We start from the raw sequence: 19367 nt of genomic DNA on the forward strand, positions 1-19367 counted from the left end.
TGTCGCTTGGCAACTCTGACCTTCAGCTCCCTCCATAGATTTTCGATCGTATTGAGGTCTGGCGACTGGCTGGGCCACTCCATGACCTTAATGTGATTTTTCTTGAGCCAATCCTTTGTTGCCTTTGCTGTATGTTTAGGGTCGTTATCATGTTGGAAGACCCAACCACGGCCCATTTTCAGATCCCTGGCAGAGGGGAGGAGGTTGTCCCTCAGGATTGTGCGGTACATGGCTCCATCCATCTTCCCAGTGATGCGGTGAAGTAGCCCTGTACCCTTGGCAGAGAAACACCCCCAAAACATTATGCTTCCACCTCCATGCTTGACGGTGGGCACAGTGTTCTTGGGGTCATAGGCAGCATTTTTCTTCCTCCACACATGGCGGGTGGAGTTGAGGCCAAAAAGTTCAATTTTGGTCTCGTCTGACCACAAAACCTTCTCCCAATAACTTGGTTCATCTTTCAAATGATCATTGGCATACTTGAGGCGCGCCTCCACATGTGCTCTCTTCAGCAGGGGTACCTTTCGGGCACTGCAGGATGTGAATCCATTGTTGCGCAAAGTGTTGCCAATTGTTTCCTTGCAAACTGTGGTCCCAGCTGCCTTCAGGTCATTTGCTAACTCCTGCCGAGTGGTTGCAGGACGATTTCTGACTGTTCTCAGCATCATTGCCACCCCACGAGGCGAAATCTTCTTTGGAGCACCGGGCCGAGGTCTGTTGATTGTCATGTTATACTCTTTAAACTTTCTGATAATTGCACCAATAGTTGTTACTTTCACATCCAACACCTTACTAATCTTTTTGTAGCCCATTCCAGCTTTGTGAAGGTCAACAATTCTGACTCTGAGGTCCTGTGACAGCTCTTTGGTTTTACCCATGTTGGAGACTTGAAATCTGTGTGATCTGTCTGATTCTGTGGACAGGTGTTTTTCACACAAGTGATTAGTGAGAACAGGTGGCTTCAGGTCAGGTAACAAGTTGATTGGGAGTGTCTAACTGGTCTGTAAAAGCCAGAACTGCTAATGAATACTAAGGGATCAAATACTTATTTCACTCCATGAAATACAAATCAATTAATATATATTCCTTAGATTTATTTTCTGGATTTTCTTTTTAATATTCTGTCTCTCCATGTAAGAATACATCTACCATTAAAAGTATAGAATGATCATGTCTTTATTAGTGGGCCAACGAAGAAAATCAGCAAGGGATCAAATACTTCTTGGACTCACTGTATATATATATATGGAGTGTATATATACATGTATAGACTTATATATTTATATATATATATATTTATATATATATATATATATATATATATATATATATATATATATATATATATATATATATATAATGTGTGTGTGTGTGTGTGTATTTTTTTTGTTCATATGTATTAGATGACCAATGAAACAACAATAATAATAGTAGTCCCTGGTTGTGTAGTCCCTGGTTGTGTAGTCCCTGGTTGTGTAGTCCCTGGTTGTGCAGTCCCTGGTTGTGCAGTCCCTGGTTGTGCAGTCCCTGGTTGTGCAGTCCCTGGTTGTGCTGCCCCTGGTTGTGCTGTGTCACACCTGGGCTCTACAAAGTGGTACCTTATGTAGACACACTAGTAACTATATGTGCATATCATATGTACTCAAATGTCCTTCTCTGTGTTGTGTGTTTATAAAATTTGAGTACATATGATATGCACATATAGTTACTAGTGTGTCTACATAAGGTACCACTTTGTAGAGCCCAGGTGTGACAATTGGGACAGACCCTACTCTCTATCTAGGTCTATTTACCCTATTCTTTATTTTTCTCAAGCACAGAGCCAGTATATACGCTATCTGTCTGTCTGTCTGTCTGTATATCTATCTGTGTGTATATGTGTGTACATATATGTATATATAATGTGTGTTGGACACAGCTGAAATTTGGCCCCTCCACACACACACTAGTGATCAAAGTTAGCACACGTGCCCAGAGCAGAGCGGGTGAAGGCCCAAAGGCCCAACAGTGGCAGCTTGCCGAGCCCGGGTATTGAACCCACAACCCTGTCATCCATCAATAGCCCGGTGCTCTAACCGCTGAGTCACCACTGACCCTATTGCCGCCACTGTGATCGGAAGTCACAGGAAGTCGTGGCCGAATGGTTAGAGAAGTGGGCCTGAGACAGGAAGGTCACTGTTTGTGTTTTTTCAGGGAGGGAGTGAAGGCAGTCTCCTCCCTCAATCCATGGCTGAAGTGCCTTTGAGCAAGGGACCTAACCCCCAACTGCTCCCCAGGTGCTGGAGTTGGCTGCCCACCGCTGTGTGTGTGTGTGTGTGTGTGTGTGTGTGTGTGTGTGTGTGTGTGTGTGTGTGTGTGTGTGTGTGTGTGTGTTCACACATTTCACTGTAGATTGTACAGCAACAAATATTTGCACCTTTACCTTTTTGTCTTTACCTTTACTGTATAGCCACCGCGATATAGGTGAGATTATATAGTAAGGGATATGGATAAGATATAGGACACCTCATGTGCATAAGCAAAAGGAAGAAAAAAAATATGATTAAAGTAAATTAGTAAAAAAAATAATAATCTTGAAGGTTCCTCAGAGCACCTCAAGAGGTTCCCAGTATCACCTATTCTGTTCTCAGAACAATTAACTGACTACCCCAGAGTCCAGATCTCAACATCATTGAATGTACCTGAACTGTGGAAAGCCCTCTCGCTCTCTCTGCAGCTGTAGTGAAGGTAAAGGTGGAGTTCACCTACTTCACAGTTTTGACTGGAATTGCAATAAATAAAGGGTGCTCTGACTTTTGCACAGTTCTGTATGTGTGTGTGTGTGTGTGTGTGTGTGTGTGTGTGTGTGTGTGTGTGTGTGTTCCAGCATAGACACACACCGCTTCTAGCATTTCTTAACATGCCCAATTGCATTGAGCGTAGTTTTGTAATTACTTGGGCAATGTTGCAACATTAAAACCCATTCAACTGAAAAAGGTGAACTACACTATATGTCCAAATGTTTGTGGACACCCCTTCTAATGACCGCATTCAGCTACTTTAAGTTGCGCACACTAGTGCTGAGAAATCCTGCCAATAGAATAGGACTCTCTGGAGCAGATAAACATGAACCTATTAATTGGCACCATGCCCAAAGACAATTGTGGGCTAGAGGGGTATAAAGCCCCCCCACCAGTATTGATGATTGGAACTGCAGTGTTCTCTGGAATGATAGATGGTGCTCCATCCAGCACGTTTGGGATGAGTTTGGGAATTGGGCGGTGATCATCCAACGACCTAACCTCCTAACACTTTTGCTGTTGAATGCAATCAAATCCTCACAGCAATGCTGCTTCAATATCTAGTAGAAAGCCTTCTTCCCTGGACAGTAGAGACAGTTACTCCAACAAAAGCAGGATCGGCTCTTTTTAATACCCTTGATTTTAGAAGAAGCAAAGAATGAGCAGGTGTCCAAATACTTTTGTCAAATATGGTTTGAGATCGTGTTCTCTTACACTGTTTCCGTCTGTGCTCTTGCAGGCTGTTACCCTGAGGGTGTTTTTGATGGTGTAGCTGCTCGTCGTCTTCCTCAGGATCGATGTCTTTTCTGGTGAGTAAGCCTGGTGTTTGTTCCTCTACACTGTAAAAGGGTGCTTTGACCCTAAAAACCCCTCTTGGTCATGCAGTGTTTCAATATCTCTCTCTCTCTCTCTCTCTCTCTCTCTCTATCTCTATCTATCTACCTACCTACCTATCCATCAATCTATCTAGCGTTGGGTGTCCGAGAAGCTGAGTGTGGAGAGCCTGAGGGATCTGGAGCTGTTTGGAGGTGAGTACAGTAATGCTCTGTGCTGTGCTGTTGCTGTGCTTCTCTGACCACACCCCAGTCCAGCCTTCAGCCCGTCGTTCTGCAGCCGTGCTGAATGTGAAGGGGAGTCCTGCTAACACTGTAGCTGCCAAAACCAGCACACAGCCCATAAGTAGAGATTGGACGTTACTCCTCAGAGGTCGGCGTTTAGGTGACGCTGAATCGCGGTGCTTTAACACAGAGATCTAATCCTTCCCTTCAGAGCTGAGTCTCGACTCGCTGAGACAGAAAGGCCAAAAAGGCTTACTGGACACAAATCCCCATCATGGTCAACTAAAGCTTTCGGGCCCGACCGATATGAAAATAGTCAACGATGCAGAAATGAAGGAGCTAAAATATCAGATGATCAATAAAATTGACTGATATTGTTTTAATGGGGTCACACATATCAAATGATTTCACCTCAGACAAACATCAGAAACTCTACAGAAGTCCAGAAAGGCCATGTGCTAATAATACACTGTATGGACAAAAGTATTTGGACACCTGCGTGTTTATTGTCCGTCATATGGACTGCTATATATCGGCCAGGCCCTACTAAGCACCCCTTCCCCTCCCTTATAGGCAATGCCAGCTTTTACCTTTGCAAAACTTCTTGAATGAAGTTTTATTATGATAATCGCTTCTGTTGCCGACTGACCGGTACCAGTGCAACTATCGGAACCTGCTGAAACAAGCGAGGGGCTTTCGTTTGGGTTGGTGTGTTGTGTGGGTGGGGGTGTGTACGTACGTACATATGTATGTGTGTATAAGTGTGTGAGCTCAACTGCTTTGTCAGATGGTAATTTGAAGGTGTGGTCTTTGTTAACTATGTTAAGGTGGTGTTAAGTTTTAACTCCTGTATCCCCGAGTCAGGCAGACCGGTTACACTGAAGGTTCTCCTTTAGGCGTTCTAGTAGCAGTTGCTTTAGTGCTGGTGGAGTTTTGCCTGACTCTGTAAAGGAGGCTTTGCCTGTTTTCTGTACGAACAGAATAAAGTATGACCTAAATGGGTACGGAAATATAAAATATACACTAATCAGCCACTTCATTAACACCACCTCTTTGTTTTTGCACTTACTGTCCATTCTATTAGCTCCACTGCCTGTATAGGAGCACTGTGTGGTCCTTTCACCCTCCCGTTATTCAATGCTCAAGACCCCCTACGCACAGGACTGACCACCACAGAGCAGGAGTTATCTGGGTGGTGGTGGTGCCTCACGGTGTCCTGTGGGCACTGATTAAGAACTAGAGGATGACCAACATATCTACAGGGTGGAGTAGCTGGGTAAGCAGTTTAAGCACTCTAGCAGCACTGCTGCGTCTGATACACTCGTACCACCAGCACCACACACACTACTAACACACTAACTAACTCACCACCAGCATGTCAGTCAGTGTCACTGCAGTGCTGAGTATGACCCACCCATCACCCAAATACTACCTGCTCTGTGGTGGTCAGTCCTGTGTGTGGGGGGTCCTGAGCATTGAAGAACAGGAGGGTAATAACAGAGTCTGCAGAGAAACAGATGGAGACAGGCTGGAGTTATAGATCTACACAGTGCTCCTATATGGGCAGTGGAGCTGATGGAGTGGACAGTGAGTATAAAGACAAGGAGGTGGCTCTACAACTAATCAAGGAGTTTGCTGATTGGTTAAGGAAATATGCAGGGTGCAATCAGCCCGAGATATTATAATGTACAGTCTTATTCAAAGGTTTGGACACCTGCGCACAGCTTAACAACATAACTATAATTACGTAGCTCAGTGTAAGAATTAGTATTTTCTCTCTTGGGGAATACAAATCACGCTTTGAGCGCCCCCTCATGGACGGCTGTACACATGCTTTTCTGGACAAGCTGAGCTGAGCTCCAGAAGCGGCTTCTGAAGGTAGAGAAGCATGTATTGGCTGTTGCGGTAGAGTATTGCTATAGGCAGCCTTACACAGCAGTTCTGGGGAGAGGTTCTCCTCCTGCAGCTCCATCAAAGTTCCTCCATAGTGCACTAGCAGCAGCCTTCCGGCCTGTGGGAGTGGGAATGACAGCGACACTATTTGTTTACTTATTTACGCTGAGAAAATCAACCTTGTCATTTGACCAGAGGTGTCCAAACTTCATGCAGCTGTCTATGTGTAGTTGTTTATTAGAGTAAACACAGCACTGGTTTCCAGGGTTAGGTCCGCAGAGGTGCCTGTTTGCTTCGTAGGGCTCCTTTTGCTGTGGCTTTCGTCGCTGCCTGGTTGTTGCACGTGGCTTCATTTCTGTTCTGCTCTGAAAGTAAAAGTGAAATCTGCTCCTGGCTGCTGCTGAGTTCCGACTGCTGCCTGTTCCTGTGACCGATTCCTTCAACGTGTCTTTAATTCTTACATAATGTTTTAAAAATAAATAAATAAATAAATAAAAAAACCACAAAAAACGTGATGTGTAGTTGTGAGAGGAGGTGTGAAATTGACCAATCCAAGCTCCGCCCTCAAATGCGTTCTTTTCATAGCAACTGTGTGTGTGTGGAAAGTCGCACTGATGGATTAGTTGTAGTTGATGGTCTCGTATTTGTGGCTTTGGGGCATAAACGTCTGATGTTCCAGGCTCTCGTTTGGGCAGGGGCAAATGCAGTAATTGCACTCGGATGCGGACTAAACAACCACATCAAGACCCTTAAGAGGAGGGGGTCTCGGTCTGGTCCCGAACAAACTCTGGAGCGGTTCATTTATGGTGAGAATGTGATCGGACTTTGATCTGACCCCGCTGTCGGGTGTACTCCTCAAATTCGAGCTACACAGCTCCTGTAGCCAGGTGTTGACCAGGTATTCTACTGCCCGGATCCTTAGCTACTACAGCCACGAATGAGTGCCATCACTGCCGTTGCTCTGCTCAGTTAAACTACACAGAACTTTTGCGCTGGTTCAGATCACAGGACTTTCCTCCTGTATTAACCATCCTGCTCCGGCCCCAGATAGCTCTGACCAATAAGCAGAGAAAACGCTCTTACATGGTGAAACCAAACCCCACCAAACGCTCCAAGCTAACAAACTTCAGACTTACAAACCAACTGTAGATGTGAAAACACCCTTAAACACTGTAGACTTAGCAAATTATATTATTCCACCTTGCGATTTCGAGCTGTACCTCCCTTTTAAACCAGACCTGGTTACCAAATGGGCTGATGGACCGTGGTTCTCTCCCATATTAGCCCACATTCTTTAACACTGGACGCGTTTTCTTGCCATATTGTGCGGCCTAGGCCCTTAATTAAACTGTTTTACTAATGCAGACCTTCAGAAGAGAATCTGTTGGGCTAATTCACAAAAAAGACCACCGGCTTTAGGTTGAATGGGCTTTTGGCCACCCTAGCAACATGAGTTACTATGAGAGAACCCATTTGCTGATGGAGCATGCTGAGGTCAATTCAGGTAAGATGATGAAATACTAGGTTTCTGTTTTGGGATTATTCCATAACATGCACAGATTGTCTGACATGGCCAGGTAAAAAGCCTCGTTTACACCTGGTTTTAACATGCGTCTCGGCTGATCAACAGGAAGTAGAAGTAGGTGCATTGTAATCCAGTCTCTTAAACCGTGCTCAGAGGTGCTTTGTTTTTACCGCTGTGTTCTAGCTGACGCCATCCGGCATCATTCTCTGACTAAAACCAAGGTGATTTTACTTCATAAGCAGAACTAATTAAAATCTCACACAAAGTGCACTATATAGGGAGCAGGGAGCCCTTTGGGAATTGGACGGCTTCTGTTGATGCTGTACTATGACCATGGGTTTCTGAAAGGTCCATTGAAATAGAGATAGAACCATCAACTTTACTAAACCCTTTACTATACCCAACTTAAAGCGTTGGGTAATCCCTTTTTTGTTTAGTGTACATAAATGAAATGTATTATTTTTATTATTATTATTATTAATTAATATTTAGTCCAGACATATTTGAGACAGGCCCAGATCTGAATGATGGTGTCTCTCACTGGTCACCCCAAACGTGTGTTAATGCCTGGTGTAAATGTAGGTAGGTAGGTAGGTAGGTACGTGTCTTGGTACTGACCATGTCAAATAATCTATATTATGCCTCTCATACCTTTTGATCCTGGATCTTTAGGTTCAAACATTCATCTGAAGAAAATGTTGACTAATATGGTCCAATGCAGTGAGCTCATTATTTCATTATGTACTTTTTTTTAATCAATTAAGTGTAGTAATTGAATTGTTTGTGTACCAGAAAGTTGCTCCACAGAGGCATAATGTCAGGTCATATTTTCAGAACCTCATTAAACGCCGGTTGTTTGTGTACATGTGTGTCTTTTGCGTCATTTACATGATTTCTCTACCCAGAGCAAGCTCAGGCAAGCCCCCTCAGGAAAGTAAGTGAGGTACCTCTGTTACTGCCTACTACTGTTGCAGCCAATGTGTGAGAGAAGTGTGTGTGTGTGTGAGAGAAGTGTGTGTGTGTGTGTGTGTGTGTGTGTGAGAGAGAGGTGTGTGTGTGTGTGTGTGAGAGAAGTGTGTGTGAGAGAGAAGTGTGGGGTTTGCTAGTTGGATGTATGAGCATGCAAGATGTGACCTATTAATATGTCAAAATATCAAAGCTTTTAATGGATATGTTATTGTGTGATTGATGAATGTGTGTGTGTGTGTGTGTGTGTGTGTGTGTGTGTGCACACATGATTCCATCCCCTGTGGCCGTGTGCTGTAGTGCATTCACTCATTGTGCTGCTTGGCTCCATGCAGTTACACTCATTCCTCACCTAGCTGCTCTCACAGGGAAGGGAAGTCCAGGGCTGATGTATTGGGGGGGGGGGGTGGAGGGGGTGGAGGGGGTGGAGGAGCCTTGTACGTCGTAAAAGTGTATTTTGGTGTAGAAGGACGCAGTGTGGAGGTAGACAGGAAGTCAGTGTGTAAACTATGTCACATAGACTTCTTTTGGAAATGATATTTTGGAAAGATAGTTAAATGACCTGTTGCCGCAAGACATCTCACCTAACTCTAAGACCCCATCCACACACATATTTCCGAATATAAGACATAGCTTATTCTCTCAACTCAGTGTTTTAAGTGAAATTTGGAAAAACTTCTTCGGAAATGCACTCGAGATTAAAGAGCTTTCACTTTTTCACTTTTTTTTCTAAAAATGCAGACATCACAATGTTAACTTGCACGCGGTTGGTGCTGACTAACGTCTTTCGTTACACCGCGACAGAACGTTCTGTGTTGTGTTTATTTATTTTTTTATTTTTTATTTTATAAAATGTGCTTTAGCTGTATTTAGGTCTATTTTGGCCGTTATGCTGCTTCTTGAGGAACTTCACATTCGGCCTGGGCAATTAATCAAAACTGACTCTAATTGTTGTAATGTTGCCCATGTCAATTAGTTGCATTTTTGTGATACTTTTAGATTATATTTATCTATCCATCTATCACATTACCTTATGTGTAGTCATGTGACTCTGCCACATCCAGGCATGGAGGCAACATGGGGGGAGATCTCAAACAATGAGTAAATAATTTTATTTTATTATTTTATTTAATAGTTCCTTAATCGTAATCAAGGCGAAATTTTCAGTTAATCCTGAGACTGATTTGAGATCATATTTGGGATGTCCCGGTCCGATCCAGTGGTCGATCCAGGCATGTTTAATGGATCGGGTATCAGCTTTTAAGGTTCTATTCAAAGCACTGGTCTTTGCTTCCCGGTTGGAGGAGCATTTCTGAAAATGTCTTATGTATTAAAATATCTGAGTAAATGTGGACGGGGTCAGTTTGATCGTTTATTACTACTGCGTTCATTCAACCAGCATTGCCACATTACGTTCTGAAAAATATAGCACTTCCCCCAACAATTCCTGCGAATCCCACAAACTGGACCGCTCTAGACCAAGCAGGCCGAGCAGTAGAGGGACAGTCAGAATGTCAGGTGTCTAGTCGTGAACAGGGTCGCTGTTGGTGATTCAATGTTGTACTAATTGTTGTACCTCATTGATGGTGTCCGCTTCTGTCGTGCTGTTGGGGAGGCTTGTTCTGGGGGCTAGTGTGGTGCTGGCTGCGAGTGTGATTGTGATTAATCTACTGACGCCGGGATGCTGATCAGTGGCGTTTGTCTTTTGTTTTCCGTGGTCGCTTGAGCATGTAAAGCGGGATGGCCATGTTTTTTTCCATGTGTGCAAGTTCAGATAGCAACACATGGCAGTTTACCATCCTCTAGCCTGGCCTTGCTGTGCTGGCAGCTTCAGTAACCTGGCAAACTGTGGCAAATTGAAGCTGTGCTGTAGCGAATGGCCTGATTTCAGATGTTTGGCAATCCAGTCAAATTGGACCTAATGAAGGCCAGTGACCAAGCCAAGGGGTCACCTGTGTTTGTTACCTTGCTCTGCTGATTAAGACACAATTAAAATATCCATTATATTTATTGTACGTTTAATAAATTAACTACACTCAATAAACAAATATGACTGGAGGAACTATTTACACAGTCTAGACATGCCCAACATGCCCAACACTCAGTCCGAAGCACATACATTAATATCATTAGCATCAATAATAGATGATGCAGCTTTAGTCCCCCTAGTGCTGCGCAAACTGCTCTGGCCTGTCAAGGCATGTACCCCTGTGGTATCTGACACCAAGACTAACGTCAGCAGCAGATCCTTTAAGGCCTGTAAGTTGTGAGGTGGATGAGGCCTCCATGAGCATCAGTGCAGTCTTGGGCACCCCTGACCCTTCATTGAGGCACTTTTGGTAGGTACTGACCACTGCATACTGGGATGAACACCCCACAAGACCTGCCTGATGTTTTGGAGATGTTCTGACCCAGTCGTCTAGCCGTCACAGTTTGGTTCTTGTCAGATCGTCTCAGATTCTTATGATCAATGATTTATCAAGAACTCCAAGACAACCAGATAATTAATGTTTGTAGACGTGTGTAAGAGCTTGGATTGACCTGGACAACCCCCCCCCCCCCCCCCCCAAACCCCCCTTGCACTTGGAGGCGATTTGCATTTGAAATCCATGCTGCACAGAGACTGGTTGCATAGTAACACCACACACACACACACCATGTTGGTGACACCCATCCTCCATACTAGAGCACATTCGAAGACCCGATTCAGCCACCTGTTTGTTGTACTGTCAGGTGTAGCTTCAACCAGTTTGTCTGGCACTACCAGGGAATGCTTTAGACACCCACAACCCCCATCCAGAGCACACCTCCCTGCACCAATCAGAGTGGGATATGTAGCCCTTCCTCAGTACTTCTAAGCCTCTGCTGCTGCTGCTGCTGTTCTTCTGCTCTGGGTTTCATTATATGGACAAAAGTATTCGGACACCTGCTCATTCATTGTTTTTTCTGAAATCAAGGGTATTAAAAAAGCCTATCCTGCTTTTCTTGGAGTAATGGTCTCTCCTGTCCAGGGAAGAAGGCTTTTCACTAGATTTTGGAAAGCACTGCTGTGAGAATTTGATTGCATTCAGCAACAAGAGCATCATCAAGATACCTCTTCCCCAACTCTCCAAGTCATTCCAAAAGTATTGAATGGAGCACCATCGTTCCAGGTGCCTCAGACCATGGTCCGAATCAAAGGACCAAAATTGTGGTCGTCAAATCCCGGTCATGCTGCTAGCCATCGGCAGTCGAGGCCCCGAGAGCGCACAATTGGCCTTGCTCTCTACAGGGTGGGTAGATGGCGCTCCCCTCCCACATGGCTTAGTCACGGTTCTAGCCTTCACTGACGTCTGCAGGCTGGTGCGTCTGAGTGGCTTGACTGTGTGCTTGTCCGCTCTCACGAAGTCCACGTAGGTGATGATGAAGGGACGTAGGTGTATAATGCCAAGTTCTTTAGGTTCTTTTCAGGTGTAAAAGCGCTGTTATGCTCCTCTCCAGCTGGTTCACGCCCCCACCAGGGTAAAAGAACAGACAGGAAACTGCTTTGAAAGTATTGAGAGGGGCTACAGAGTGCATCTGTGTTTTGCCTAACACCCCTGTCCTCTGTTCCAGGCCCATGAAGACAGTCGCGAGTCTCTGAGCCCTCTCCCACCCCGGGACACCATGGGAACTTTCCTGCCTGACAGCAGTGCCTACGACCTCCTCACTATCATAGGTCAGTTCTCCCTGCTTTCACAGCTAGTCTAGCTATTAATCAGCAGTTTGAGTAAAGGAGGGTTATGTCCTGGGCTCCCCCCTATAGTTTGGGAGTGTATTGGGGACCCTCATGGACAGCTGTACATGTGTATTTGTTGACAAGCTGAGAGCTCCAGAAGCTGCATCGGGAGAGAGGTTCTCCTGCAGCTCCACCAGCGTTCTTCCATAGTGCAGTAGCAGCGCTCCACCTTGGCTGTACAGTTGTGAGTATTATCTTTTCTGTATGTGTGTGTGTGTGTGTGTGTGTGTGTGTGTCTGTGTGTGTAGGCCGCGGTCTGGAGGACTTGATGACTGTAAACTTGGGCAGATATAAACCCACTGGAGAACATGTTGCAATCAGACGGATTGATCTTGAGTCCTGCACCAATGACATGGTCAGCTACCTGCAGGTCAGTGTCCAGTCCCCGGAAAGCTACAGGACTGGAGCTGATGAACACTGGAACTAATGACATGTGATTTGTCTGTTTTTCAGGGAGAGCTCCATGTCTCTAAACTGTTCCACCATCCCAGCATCCTCCCTTACAGGAGCATCTTCATCGCCGAGAACGAGTTATGGGTGATCACACCCTTTATGGCCTATGGTGAGCAAGGACACACTGACTTTCTGAAACTATGGCTGTGTCCCCATTGTGTAGTAATCAGTAACACTATCTAGTTTTTGGGTGTGGCGTATGTAGTTTAGATAAGTGGCAAAGTTGGGTATACTCAAGTATCCAGGATGCATACTTTCAACCAGTCGGTTTTTGGGTCAGATTATGATGGGTGCTGTTATCCAACAATGCAGCATTGTTCTGGAGAACAGGTCTGAAGAAATGATCAGATTAAATGTGGAACAGTGATGCCAGCATAGCAGCAACACTGTCAGGAGAACTTGCCTTGATGGACGTTGGCATTGCAGCGCTTCATCAATGGATCACTTCCTGCACAAATAAGATTAGTATATAGGCAGTGTGTACTTAAAGTATTAGTAGGTATTGCACAATTGGGACGCAGCCTTTAACGTGGTATGATATAAAGAACCGCTACAGCGCTGTATGTGACTGTGTGCTAGGCCAGCCCAATATACTACTTCCTAATTGTGAGCGTGATGGTGGTAAATTTGGTCTGAAACAATACAGGGCTCAGAGTTGCTCAGCAGACCTGGACACTGACACTATGGCCCAAGGATCGCGAGTTTGAATCCTAGGTTATGCTGATTCACCATCAGCAGCCACAGCCTGAGAGCACAATTGGCCTTGCACACTCTACCCTCCTCACTCCCTTTGGGTTGCTGGTTTGTCAGAGCTCTCAGTATGTTTTTGGCAGCAGCAAAAGAGGCGGTGGGAGTTAAGAATTAAGTGGGTGGGTTAATTGGCTCGGCTAAAATTGGGATAATTTGGGTTTTCTGGTTTATTTCATTGGGGATAGCAGGGTACAACCTCAATATATGTAAATATGTGTGCGTATATATGTGTAAAAATAAATAATTAGTTGATCATATATATATATATATATATATATATATATATATATATATATATGTGTGTGTGTGTGTGTGTGTGTGTGTATTAATTCACTCTGCAAACATAAATTCCATTGCTAAACTAATCTTATGAAAAGTGTGTGCATGTGTGTGTTGTTCTTCTCCAGGCTCGGCACGAGACTTGATCAGCACTCACTTCACAGATGGTATGAGTGAGCTGACCATTGCGTACATTCTGCATGGTGTACTCCGGGCGCTGGAGTATATTCATCACATGGGCTACGTACACCGGTAAGCAATCTACACACACACACACACACACACACACACACACACACACACACACACACACACACACACACACACACAGATCAGTTCTTACAGTGCAGAGAAACAGATGGACTACATGTAATTGTAGAACTACAAAGTGCTGCTATATGGTTTGTGGAGCTGATAGACTTGACAGTTAGTGTGGTGTTAATAGAGTGGCTGGTCTGTGTAGCTTGGCTGATTGGTTGCATTTGGGGTCCATGATCAATCCAGTTGATTTGATTTTTGTTTTTATACCAAACTCTTCCTTCAGACAAGCTCCAGTTCCTTTTACCTCCGAGAACTCCTCCATCACCGTGGCGTGTGTGCATCTGACTGTGGTTTGTTTCTGTGTGATTGGCTTGCAGGAGTGTGAAGGCCAGTCACATTCTGATCTCAGCAGATGGCCAGGTGTATCTGTCCGGTCTGAGGAGCATCTTTAGTTTAATCCGGCATGGCCAGAGGGCACGGGTGGTCCACGATTTCCCCCAGTACAGTGTTAAAGTGCTGCCCTGGCTCAGCCCTGAGGTGCTACAGCAGGTACACTTTTACTGTGTGTGTGTGTGTGTGTGTGTGTGTGTGTATAGTACTCTCATATGTCATACAGTACACTATTAATAATATACATAATTGTGTGTGTGTGTGTGTGTGTGTGTGTGTGTGTAACAGAATCTTCAGGGGTACGACTTCCGATCTGACATTTACAGTCTGGGAATTACTGCATGCGAGCTGGCCAATGGCCATGTGCCATTTAAAGACATGCCTGCTACCCAGGTGAGCCTATACTTCCCATATAACACCACTGTATTAGTGTTTGTGATCTTTCTTATTATAATCTGCATTTTAATAAATGTAGCAGAGTGGATCACGTGTGTGTGTTTGTGTGTGTGTGTTTGTGTGTGTGTGTGAATCAGATGCTGTTGGAGAAGTTGAATGGTACCGTGCCATGCCTGTTGGACACCACCACCATCCCCCCAGAGGAGCTCAGTATGAAGCCGTCTCGATCAGGGGCCGACTCTGGGATCTGTGAGGGTCCCGGGGCAGGAGTGGCACGCCACACTAACGGAGAACCCTCATCCTCCTCAGGGGCAAATCCATACAGCCGCACCTTCAGCCCTCACTTCCATGCCTTTGTAGAGCTGTGCCTGCAAAGAGACCCGGAAAAGAGGTGAAGCTCAAAACCTAGAAGCTACACGATTGTTAATCAACCAATAATAACTTACACAGCCTGGTTGAAAATGCAACACACTGAAATGCATTTACAGTGTATGTTATGAAATTATAGAATAATGAAATAAACAGGTAATAACATTATAAGCTCCATGGACAAAAAAAAAAAACCTTGGTCACCTTGCATGTTTAAGGTGGTAGTAACTTCAGGCTTCTGCAGATGACTCTGCACGAGAATGGTTGGGTTATATATACCGGTGAGTTGTGCGACGGCATTCATAGATTGAGAAGAGGTGGTACAGTGCAGCTAGTGTCTTGTTGGAAGTGTGGAAAAGGGGTCGTGCAGCAGGTGTTAATGATTGGCTAAGAAAAAGGAGAAACTGCATTCGGGTGTGCCGAAGACCACAGTGTGAAGGAAGTAGCTGAATCTGCAGGTGTACGGAAGCATACGGTCATACGGGTCTACCAGCAGTGGCAAAAATCACAGCCTACACCAAGTCCTCCTTAGAATTGCATCCGAAAGACAGACAGGGGACTGACGGACAGGGGCCGCTGCCCTGTTTCACAGCTTGTGAATGAAAATCGCTTCGTTTCTAGGCAAGAAGTCAGCACAAGTCCTTCACCGCCAATTTCTGAAAGAATACTCTATTAGACCCCTCTAGCCCACAACTGGCATTTGGCGCTGTGTCAGTAGGTCCAAATTTACCTGCTCCAGAGAGTCCTATTCTATGGGCAGTACGTCTGTTGTTTCCAGTACTTGCTGAGAAGGTCAAAGTCATGTGGTTGTTTTCTCCCCCCCCCCCCCCCCCACAGGCCTTCTGCAAGCTCACTGATTGGTCACTCCTTCTTTAAGCAGGTGAGAGTTTATGAATCTATCTGTTCTATTGATTCTGGTTCTGTTGATGTTCAGGTCATAAAAGAAAAGGTGAAAAGGTGCTTCACTGTAGCTCTGTTGGATTGCTCCTGTAGATAAAGCGCCGACCCTGCGAGGCTTTACCGGAACTGCTGCGTCCTGTCTCCCCGCTCAGCAGCTTTGAGTGCGTCCAGCCTCAGGACTCCCCTTCAGGTCTGGCCAGCCTGGAGTCTGGCCTCAGCCACCTGGACGTGGATGACTGGGACTTCTGACTGGTGGCCAGTCAAGAGGATGGAAAGAGGGAACTAAAGGAATGGACAACATGCACGGAGTGGCTTGTAGACAAAAATGAAAACGAGGGGGGATGGAAGGGTCGGGGGGGATGGAGGGGTCGGGAGCTCGGAAGAAGTGGGTGCATGTGTTTTCAAACAAGTAGGACATGAAAGGTAAAAGTAAAGAGAAGGGGTTTAAAGGAATGGTTCAGTCAAGAATGCTAATGTTGCTAACAATGCATGACCGCAAACAAATCGGTCAAATATAGACCGGCCACTTCGTTATCCATTTATCAGCACTGTGTAGTTCTATAACTCCAGACTGTCTCCATCTGTGTCTCTGCAGACTCTGTTATTACCCTCCTTTCACCCTCCTGTTCTTCAATGCTCAGGACCCCCCCCACACACACAGGACTGAACCACAGAGCAGGTAGTGTTTGGGTGGGGGGGGGGTCATCATTCTCAGCACTGCAGTGCAGACACTGACAAGTGACTGACAAGGTGGTGGTGAGTTAGTTAGTGTGTTAGTAGTGTGTGTTGAGCTGGTGGTACGAGTGGATCAGACACAACAGTGGTGAAAGGAGGCAGAGAAACAGATGGATACAGCCTGGAATTATAGAAGTACAGAGGGCTCCTGTGTGGAAAGTGGAGCTGATTTAATGGACACTGAGCAGGTTTTAATAAAGTGGTTGATCTAATCGCGGATAAAGGCACCAGTTACCATTATAAAAAAGAACCCTGGGGCTTATTTGTGGCTTTTTGCTTATTTGCATTATAGACTGACGTCATTTTAAGCATCATAGTTTGGTTTAAAAGTAAGCCACCCTTTTGCAAATAGGTGCCTGCTGGTTTACCTCGATTGTTAGCGACATTAGCATGTATAGTGGAGCTGATAAAGGGATTCGGGACTCGTCCGTTCTCTCCTGTTTGTGTGTATATAGTTCTGTACATAACTGAAACTGCTTGAGGGAGGAAAGTGTTATTTCTTTATCTCTCACAGAGAGGTGCAAAGCCAGCAGCCGCCACAGCCTTGCCCAAACCATCACTGATCTCACTCACTGGAAGATGCAGGAGTACAAAAGTGTGGACCAGAGGTGGGAAATCCAGGTCCAGAGAGTAGGACCCCGTCCACCCATCCGGCCATTTTTAATAACGGAGATTTCCCTCTACCTGTTTTTGAAAATATTTCCGTCCACATAGAGACAAAAGCTCTTGCATAAGCATGCTAGCTCTGTAGGGGGCAACAGTTTAAAAAAAAAAAAAAAAAAAACAAGAAGAAGGAAACACAGGTTTAATCCCAATTTACACACAACTCCCTATCTAGTGCACTATATGTTTGTCCAATTTTACCCTTTCCTCCCCAATCTGATACTGCCAGTCAACCCGTACATAGCACTAGTGGAGCTCCCGACACTAGGAGGCTAAGGATTTAACAGGTATCCTCCGATACACGCAAAGCCAGCCACCTCGGCCAACGTCATTTAAGTTAGTAAGAGAGAGCGCCATCTACCAGCCTGGAGAGAGCACAGCCAGTTGTGCTCTCTCAGACTAAGGCCGCTAATGGCAAAATGACTATATTGGCAGCGCATTAGACCGCTGAGCCACTCGAAGCCCCTGGTGGTATACTTTTATGACGTATGTAGCTCACTATATAGGGAGTAAAGAGGTATTTGAGATTCAGCCAGAAACATGCATGTGTTGTGATGTCAGCGTTTTCTCTGTCCACGTGCAAACACTAAAATCAGGGTTTGCTAAAAATCTCCACTTTGGGACATGTTTTCAAAAGCCCTGTTCTCAACAGACCCCAAACGGGGATTTTGTGTGGACCAGAGGTCAAAATAAAGACAAAAATATCTGGAGACGTGTGGACGGGGCCTAAAACTCCCCCTTAGCAGAGCCGTCCAGGCAGCTGAAACAAAATCCTGGGGTCAGTTTTAAATTGAAATATATAGAATTATTATTTTTCTTTCTGAACCTGGATTTCCCACCTCTCGAGTGGACGCACACACACGTATACATGTATACACCATACATAACCTCCTTTTTTCTTTTTTCGTTTAAAGGCAATTTTGCCATGCTGGGATGTCGGGTGCTCAGTTTTGGGCACTGTTACTGACGAGTGTTACGTGTTTTGTAATGATCCGAACCTGAACGGCAGACTTTGTGAATGTGTAATAGAGTAGTAGTATTGCTTGCTTCAGCACTGAGCTCACTGAGCTACGTTTACATAGATAAAGCATTGCTGCATGGCCCACAGAGCCGATGCCTTCTTCTTTCAGTGGGGGGGTCTGGGAATTTACCCAGGAACGATTTTTAGACAACTCTGAATGAGCAGGTATTGATTCGGTTTGTTCAAGCTACCAGCAGGACATTGACCAATGCATGGACGGTGCTGGAAGAGAGCTAAATTCAATAGCGGCCAAGCAAAAGGAAAAGTTTCCTGGCGTGTTCTTCGTACGCGGGAGCTGTGATCAGTGTCTGGAGAACTTTTAAGAAGAAACTTTGCTGAGGATTTTAGTGCCCATCACCATCGGCCATCCACTTGCACAATGAATGTTGTTGATTCAGTGTTTCTTTGAATTTCACTTGTTCTGGTGAATTGCCACTATTGGAAAGTACTTCAGTGGAGGTGTTTGGATGTTACGTGTTGGGAGAATAAAATAAAGGGTTAAATAAAATGATATTTTGATGAATGTGATATTACAGACCATGCCGTATTGTCGGAAAGCAATTGACCAGCTGCAGCAGTAGGTTCTATGAGGACCTTCAGTGCTGCATGTGGTTTGGTCTAGAACCTATTGAACCTATATGAATTTATCCATCCCCACAACTGCGCAATGAAGTTAAAATATACACTGATCAGCCAGAACATTAGCACCACTGGCAGTTGAAGTGAAAACCATTGATTAGCTTCATCTACAGTGGCATCTGCCTAGGAATGCATTAGGCAGCAAGTGAACGGTCAGTTCTTGAAGGTGATTCGTGTGAAAAGCAGGACAAATGGGCAAGCATAAGAGTCTGAGATATTTAGACAAGAGCCAAACTGGGATTGCTAGAACATCAGGCAGGTCCTGTGGGGTGTCCTCAGTGTGCAGCGGTCAGTACCTGCTCCTAAGTGCTCCAAGAAAGGACAACCTGTTAACAGTGAACAGGTGACGGGGGCATTGGCACCTAAGGCTCGCTGGTACTGAAGGCCCCACCTCACAGCTTGCAGGACTTAAAAGGATCTGCAGATACCAAAAGACGCCTTCAGGGGTCTTGTGGATTCCATACCTCAAAGGGTCAGATCTGTTGTGGAGGCAGTGTTGAAGGGGGGTCTACTCAATATTAGGCAAGTGGTG

At 45.2% G+C, this 19367-nt stretch overlaps 1 protein-coding gene across 3 annotated transcripts in view; it reads left to right on the top strand.

Annotated features, from left to right (window-relative positions):
* strada (STE20 related adaptor alpha) overlaps positions 1-18704 on the top strand; it is a 22558-nt gene extending 3854 nt beyond the window's left edge. Inside the window, exons 2-13 of one of the 3 annotated variants that reach the window (XM_072693296.1) lie at positions 3520-3589; positions 3751-3808; positions 8162-8190; positions 11817-11919; positions 12228-12349; positions 12433-12541; positions 13590-13713; positions 14100-14271; positions 14401-14505; positions 14646-14899; positions 15715-15757; positions 15871-18704. In XM_072693296.1, the coding sequence (XP_072549397.1) occupies positions 3578-3589; positions 3751-3808; positions 8162-8190; positions 11817-11919; positions 12228-12349; positions 12433-12541; positions 13590-13713; positions 14100-14271; positions 14401-14505; positions 14646-14899; positions 15715-15757; positions 15871-16026 (1287 nt within the window). In that variant the 5' untranslated portion in view covers positions 3520-3577 and the 3' untranslated portion in view covers positions 16027-18704. Of the gene's footprint in view, positions 1-3519; positions 3590-3750; positions 3809-8161; positions 8191-11816; positions 11920-12227; positions 12350-12432; positions 12542-13589; positions 13714-14099; positions 14272-14400; positions 14506-14645; positions 14900-15714; positions 15758-15870 lie in introns of those variants that run through there. The other 2 variants (XM_072693297.1, XM_072693298.1) reach the window with 2 other exon arrangements.
* The last annotated feature ends 663 nt before the right edge of the window (positions 18705-19367 follow it).

Source organism: Salminus brasiliensis, chromosome 12, assembly GCF_030463535.1.
Source record: "Salminus brasiliensis chromosome 12, fSalBra1.hap2, whole genome shotgun sequence".
Classification (NCBI taxonomy): domain Eukaryota; kingdom Metazoa; phylum Chordata; class Actinopteri; order Characiformes; family Bryconidae; genus Salminus; species Salminus brasiliensis.